General features: G+C 53.6%; 1 protein-coding gene across 3 annotated transcripts; it reads left to right on the forward strand.

The window, feature by feature from the left end:
- The first annotated feature begins 890 nt into the window (after nt 1-890).
- On the forward strand, nt 891-4685 carry PSRC1 (proline and serine rich coiled-coil 1). Of its 3 annotated transcripts, none has more exons than XM_038538904.1 (8): nt 893-1196; nt 1483-1540; nt 1632-1689; nt 2159-2603; nt 2982-3096; nt 3187-3435; nt 3732-3825; nt 4024-4685. In XM_038538904.1, exons 2-8 carry the CDS (start codon nt 1522-1524, stop codon nt 4025-4027), a joined length of 984 nt encoding a protein of 327 aa, XP_038394832.1. In that variant the 5' UTR covers nt 893-1196; nt 1483-1521; the 3' UTR covers nt 4028-4685. The 3 variants fall into 3 exon arrangements, with proteins under 3 accessions (XP_038394833.1, XP_038394832.1, XP_038394831.1); XM_038538903.1 differs by having other exon boundaries at nt 893-1120; XM_038538905.1 differs by lacking the exon at nt 4024-4685 and having other exon boundaries at nt 891-1120; nt 3732-3829.
- The last annotated feature ends 2326 nt before the right edge of the window (nt 4686-7011 follow it).

Raw genomic sequence — 7011 nt, forward strand, 5'->3', positions numbered from 1 at the left:
GGTCGGCCTCCGGCTCAGGGCGTGACCCCGGGTCCGGATCGAGTCCCGCATCCGGCCTCCCGCAGGGAGCCTGCTTCTCCCTCGCCTGGGTCTATGCCTCTCTCTGTGTGTCCCTCATGAATAAATAAATAAAATCTTTAAAAACTAAAACAAAAAGATAAATGTTTAGAACTACTTCTAAAAAGCCCTGTCAGCTGGCGGCCCGGCCTATTCCCAGGCAACCCCTGGTAAACAACAAAGAGAAAATCTCGGAGGAGGGTTAAGCACCTCACAAACACAGCTCGCAGTGGGAGGCAGCAAGCTGCAAACACGCTCAAAAGCCCCCGAGGCACGCGGCAGAAAACTCGAGGCGGCAGCTCGAACCCCGAACCCCGAACCGACTGCCGCTCCGCATCCTCGCCCCGCAGAGAAGCCGGGGGTCAAGTACGCTCAAGCCCGCCCGCCTCCTGACATGGAGCCTCGCGGCAATCGGACTCAGACCTCCCCGTCCCGAAAGCCGATTCTCTTCACACCTCGGCTACCTCGGGTTCCGAATGCCCTCGCTTAAAGACGATGGAAGATGTACTGAGAGAACCTCAATACGCTAGAACAGCAATGTCCCGCTGCTTCCGTAACGTGTAAAAATCACAACCGACGAGACCTGGCAAACGCGGCGCTTGCACAAGGAGCAAACCTCCGGAAGCGAATTTCCTCAGGCGCAGCGCCAGTCTTCGGGCAGAAGGCTGAGCCGCGGCCCCACCGCCGGGGAGGGGGCGGGGAAGGGGAGGAGCTCGCCGGGCGCGAGGCCTACATTCATTGGTCAGGTCCGTCGCGCGCCGTCACGAGGCCCCGCCTCCTGGGGGGGGGGGTCTTCCGGGCACGCGCGCGCGCTCGCGGCTTCCCGGCTTCAGCCCTCCGGATGAAGTCTTTCTTAGTACTGCTCTCCGCACGGCCCCCACCTGCAGACTTCCGGCCGGCGGCTTTTCGCCGCCCCGCCCCCGAGGGCGGGATGCTGGTATCCACCAATCACTGGGCGCAGGTGGTCGGAGGGGGTGGAGCCCGAGAGATTCGAAAGGAGCCCCACCCCCTCGGGGCTGTTTCCCGGGGCTAAGCGGTGGGAGGCGGGCGCCTTCTGCAAGAGGTGAGGCGGGGCGGAAAGTGAAGACGGAGGGTGGCCTGGAGGTGTGGTGTGGGTGCGGTGCCGTGGGAGTGGAGAGGTAATTTGGGGAGAGGAAGAAGCGGAGAATGGTGGCGGGGAAGGAGATAGGGCGTGCAGGCCGCCCCCGTTGAGGAGAGGCCAGCTCGTAGCGGGGCGGCTGGGCCGCCTGAGGAGGGAGGGTGGCGCGCTCTCCGCACCTTCCCCGGAGGTCGCAGGGGCAGGTGCTACTCCTGGGAACCCTGCTTTACCCCCAGCGTGATCCTCACCCCTGGTTTGCACCCTGCGTGCAGCTGGGAGCCTCGGGCAGGATGGAGACCTGAAGCAAGGGTGCATTTTCTCTCCAGCTCAGGTCTCAGCTGACTCGCGCTCCTGCCGGCGGGAACATGGAAGATTTGGAGGAAGGTAAGGAAAGGAAGAAGGGAAGAATGAGGCGCTGCGACCGAGAGCCGTGGCAGCGACCGGAGGCTGGCATTCATCCCTTCCTCCCCCACAGATGTGAAGTTTATAGCGGACGAGACCTTGGACTTTGGAGGGCTGTCGCCGTGTGACAGGTACCGTCCTCTAACCTCGTTGCTTTCCTCCAACTATACCTCTTTGTCTCCAACCCCTTACAGCTGAATTACCGGCTTCAGGGGTCTGGGTTGGTGATGTAGCCAGGCTGGGTGCGGTGGGGCTGCTGAGTGACTTGTTGACATGGGCCTCTGTGACAGTGCTGGGGGAAGGGAAACGGATAAGCTGGAATGAGGTTTCAGGATGTTAAGAAGCAGGGTAAGTGGATTTGTTGCATCTTCATCCTGGCATCATTTCCAATGTTGCCAAGTGCTCAAGGCATATTAGGCCCCCTAGAACCGGGTGTCTGTCTCATCACCTAGAGGCCAGATCTCACAGCCAGCATGGGCATCAGGGTTTGGGGCTGTCTCCCTGGCTTTGTAGTGGCGTGGGGAGGTTGCCCAGTCTCCTTTGCACAGTCTCCTGCTCTCATCTGCGTGGGCGTGGTGCCTGGTTTGTTCTCTGTCTCAGTCGTGAGGAGGAGGAGGACGTAGCAGTGTTGGTGACTCCAGAGAAACCCCTCCGAAGAGGACTCTCCAATCGAAGTGACCCAAATGCAGTGGCCCCAGCACCCCCAGGGGTGAGGCTCAGCTTAGGCCCCCTTAGTCCAGAGAAGCTGGAGGAGATTCTCCACGAGGCCAACCGGCTGGCAGCCCAGCTGGAGCAGTGTGCCCTGCAGGAGCAGGACAGCACAGGTGAGAGCCTGGGGCCTCGCAAGGTGAAGCCCAGCCCTCGACGGGAGACCTTTGTGCTGAAAGACAGTCCAGTCCGAGACCTGCTGCCCACTGTGAGTTCTTTGACTCGGAGCACCCCCTCCCCAAGCAGCCTGACACCTCGACTCCGGAGCAGCGATAAGAAGGGGTCAGTCAGGGCTCTTCGGGCAACATCTGGAAAGAGGCCTTCGAGTGTGAAGAGGGTGAGTTTGGAGGGTCTGGGTTGGACATATGCCCTCAGATACAGTGTGTGATTTGGTACAGCCAGAGTGGTTTCCTTGTTGGTAAAATGGAGATAGTAAAATTCTACCTCAGAATTGTTGGAATTAAGCAAAATACCATAAGCAAAGCACTTACTGTATCACAGTGACTGCACATATCTCTATAGTGTTTTTTTTTTTTTTTCTATAGTGTTTATAATAAGCTCGTGATAAATGGTATTGGTGAGGATGATGATGTTGGCAAAAGTCTGCTCTTCCTTACTGGGATCTAGACAACTCTCCACCTCTTATTTCTCCAACAGCCAGCAGAACAGATTCTTTTTCCATTCTAGTCCTATTTTTTCTCTCTTTGTATTTCAGGAGTCACCCACTTGCAATCTGTTCCCTGGATCCAAAACCCCAGCGTCTTCTCCTCTTGCCCGATCCACTCCTCCAATCCGGAGCAAAGCTGGCCCCAGTGGGAGAGCAACAGCAAGTGAGAAGGCTTGGGCAGCAAAGCTGTGGGTGAATGTGAGGGGAAAGGATGTGAAGCTGATGCTAAAATTCCTCTACTCCTCTCCACCAGGTCCGCCTGCGCCTGTCAGGCCAGTCTTGGCCCCACAGCCTCCAACCGGCAACTCTCAGCGCCTCTCTCGGCCACAGGGAGCAGCTGCCAAGCCTTCCAGTCGACTGCCTGTTCCCTCGGCCATCCCCAGGCCTGCCAGCCGAATGCCACTCACCAGCCGGAGTGTACCACCTAGCAAAGGTGCCCTGCCTCCAGCCTCTCTGCCAACTCGGAAAGGACTTCCACGACCAAGCGCTGCAGGGCACAGAGGTGAGGAAGAGTGGACATAACAGTTGGAAATCAGGTGGAAGAATGCTTACCGTTGCCCAACTTGAATGCGCCGTCCCAGAGCTGGGCACAGTAACCACTTTCTCTGTCTGTCTTCATTACAACTCAATTTGAAGATGAGGATACTGAGTTAGAGAGAGGATGTGGGCCCGGGCAGAGTTTGAACCCTGGTTTTCAAATACATTATTTTTTTTTTTTTTTTTACCTTGGGTGGCAAGAAACTCACTCTGAGAAGGTCACTTGAACTCTCTAACTCATTTTTTTTGTCAACCCTCAAGTTCCTGTTACCCAGAGACTGAATCTTCCTGTCTCTGGTGCCACTCGTAGCAATCTGCAGCCTCCCAAGAAAGTTGCAGTCCCAGGACCTACCAGGTAAGACTGGTTGAGATGCTCTCTCTCCCCTGTCATCTGGGCTCCAGAAATGTTATGCGCATGAGCCCTGAGTCTTGTGTGGCAAGATGGGGATGAGGAGGGGAGCCTGGAGGGGTAGGGAGTCCCATTTCTTCCTTCCCTGAGAAACTTGAACTCAGCCGGGACAATTTAAAGCAGCTCTTCCTTCTGACTCTTTAGGTAAAGAGATCAGGACAGCAAGCAAGAATTCAGTAGCAAACCACTACAGTCACTGCCTGGGCTCACCTATACTCAGCCTCGCAAGCCCTTCCGTGGAAGACAGGCCCTGACTCTAGCAGATTCTGGCCCAGAAGCAGGAGGAAGAGATGCCACTAGGGCTGGTGCCCCAGGAATAAAGAGATGGGAGATGGGGTGGATTAGGGTTGAGCTGGAGGGGAATCAAACCCTGTGGGTCCAAAGAGGATTAGGGAAAAGAGGTCACCTCCCAACAGTGAAATAACAAGCAGAAAATGAGAAATGCGGGAGAATAGTCTGTCCTCATCCACCCCCACTCTTGTGTTCAGTCCCAGAGAGTTTGATAATCTTCCCAGGCATTGGTTCACTGGACATTTACATGTGAATGGCCTCTGTAGCTGGCCTCTGTAGCTAACCTCCTTGCTCTCTGAGGAGTGGCCCTGAATCACATCCTCTACTGGACGCAGGCCTGTTTGGAGAGGCAGAGGCAGGCACCTGGCCTCCAGAACTTGTTTCCTGTGAATTCTATGACTCCTAAGAGGCCAGTTGACAATAAGCTTACATTGGTCTGCGTTTTTCTAAAATAAAGTGAATGTATTTTTCTAATCTCTGTATATGTGAAAGTAAATTCTCCAATTTCAAACAAATTTGTTGTAAACTATTATTCTGATGGGGGAGCCGGGATGAACTTCCCTGGCTAGGGACTAAATAGGCTGAAGGAGCTTTGTTGGCATTAGATGGGAATAAGCTGCTTTCTTCCAGGACTCATATGTTACCGAAAGGTCCAGATCAAGCTAAATATGTGAGTGAGGCTATCAAGGCAGGGTCTTGGTCAAATTATTATTTATATCTTAAGCTTGGGTGTCCTTTTCTGGCAAGAGCACGGAGCCTTCTGAGAATGCTTCAACATCTAGTCGACTGTACTGATGAGATGAGGGGACCCTTTGGTGGGTACCCTGGCATTCAGTTTTGCAGACTGCTTCAGCAGAAGACCCTGGAACACCTTGTCACGTTCTGCCTTATATCATTAGAATGGTTGGTCCTGGACCTGAGGGCTGACACTAGGTTTTATAAACCTCTGCTGTGCCTAATGTTATGATTTGTATGTGGTATAGAATTTCATTTGTTGAAAAATATTGGTGAGGGGTTGTTGAATGAATGACAGACTCATTTAACAGATTTCACTAAGGGTCTCCCTTATTCTCATAGCCATTGACTTGCAACCAGAACCAATTCCTTGGTTGTTGTTGCTTTTTTTTTTTTTTTTAAGATTTATTTATTTATTTATTTATGATAGAATGAGAGAGAGGCAGAGACACAGGAGGAGGGAGAGGCAGGCTCCATGCTGGGAGCCCCATGTGGGACTCGATCCCGGGACTCCAGGATCGTGCCCTGGGCCAAAGGCAGGCGCTAAACCACTGAGCCACCCAGGGATTCCCCCCCACTTTTTTTTAAAGATTTATTTATGCTTGGGATCCCTGGGTGGCTCAGCGATTTAGCACCTGCCTTCGGCCCAGGGCGTGATTCTGGGGTCCCGGGATCGAGTCCCATGTCGGGCTCCCCATGTGGAGCCTGCTTCTCCCTCTGCCTGTGTCTCTGCCTCTCTGTGTCTCTCATGAATAAATAAATAAAATCTTAAAAAAAATTTATTTATGCTAGAGAGAGAGAGCACCAGGGGGTGGAAGTAGGGGCAAAGGGACAAGGAAAGAGTCTTAAGTAGACTCTATATTAAGCATGGAGCCTGATGTGGGAGCTCGACATGAGGCTCGATCTCACGACCTGAACTGGAACCGAGTGAGATGCTTCACCGACTGAGCCACCCAGGTGCCCCTGATTTCTTCTGAGTTTTGAGAGAACTTCTCTCTTTGAAGGCCAGGTGATGACTTAAGGAAGCCAGTAGGCAACTGAGTAGAGGAAGTGGTGTGTCAGCTGAGGCCCCCCCCACCTCGCTGCCTCCCACATATATATGCCCATCAGCATCCTATGTAGGCACCGAAATGTCCTTCCCCAGACAGAGAGGCCTCCACTGCTGTCTTCTCGTTTGTGGCTAATCTTCGGGTTCACTGAACACATTCACCTGTATCACAGTGGCAGCCGCCTAGGCATGCACCCTCTCCCTGAGCCTCTTGCAACAACTCCTACAGCCTCCGGGATTCTAAGAATTGAGCTGGGGGAGGGGATGTGGAAACAAACAGTACTTGGCTCTGGAGAAATCCAGCAGAGGCAAGAAAACCTCAGGTGTGTTCTCCAGCTGAGACCTGCACTGGCGTCTGGTGAGGAGGGCCGGTCGTGACTCCCTGATGGGGTGCCCGCACGCCTAGGCAAGCCCTGAGGTGTGGCCAGCAGATGGCACATGTGTGGCTTGGGAGGCAAAATGAGTGGCAGACCCACAGGCTGTTGCCACCTGGTGGCCAGAAAGGACGAGGCATGTTCCTTTCCCCTTTTGGGTCAGTCTGGAATTTCGCAACCCCCACCTTGCCTGCCTGCACAGCTGCCCCCCTGGGCAGCTACCTGCTTACTTCCTGCCCTTCGGATCTGGCTGTTTTTCTCTTTATGCACTGTAGCCCTTCCCCCTCCCCCCAGTAGCAACAATGAGGGAAGCCAACATTCACTGGCCTCTTACTATGCACTGTGAACTGTTCTAAGCACTTTACGTGTGTTAACTCATTTAATTCTCATAAAAGCTCAATTAGGCGGTTGCTATTATCATACTCGTTTTGCAGGCAGAGAAACTAAGGCCCAGAGAGATTAAGTCACTCGGCCGTCTGGAGGTTTGTGCTCTTAATCACCACCCTCTACTGCCCCCATATTAACCCCCTAAATAGTTTGCTGAACAGACCTTTGAAAAACACAACACTTGGGAATAGGAGTAATGTTGCAGAACATATAGGTGGCTTGAGTGTGAACTGTCACTTCATTTCCAACGGTAGAACACACAAAATGGCCCAAGAGGAGTGGCGTCAGGAGATACCA

This window comes from Canis lupus, chromosome 6 (assembly GCF_011100685.1).
Source record: "Canis lupus familiaris isolate Mischka breed German Shepherd chromosome 6, alternate assembly UU_Cfam_GSD_1.0, whole genome shotgun sequence".
NCBI lineage: Eukaryota > Metazoa > Chordata > Mammalia > Carnivora > Canidae > Canis > Canis lupus.

What these genes read in the sequence shown, in the direction of transcription:
- PSRC1 (XM_038538905.1), top strand. An exon ending in GGGCTGTCGCCGTGTGACAG is followed by an intron (nt 1,690 to 2,158) that starts GTACCGTCCTCT and finishes TCTCTGTCTCAG; the next exon opens with TCGTGAGGAGGAGGAGGACG. An exon ending in GGCCTTCGAGTGTGAAGAGG is followed by an intron (nt 2,604 to 2,981) that starts GTGAGTTTGGAG and finishes TTTGTATTTCAG; the next exon opens with GAGTCACCCACTTGCAATCT.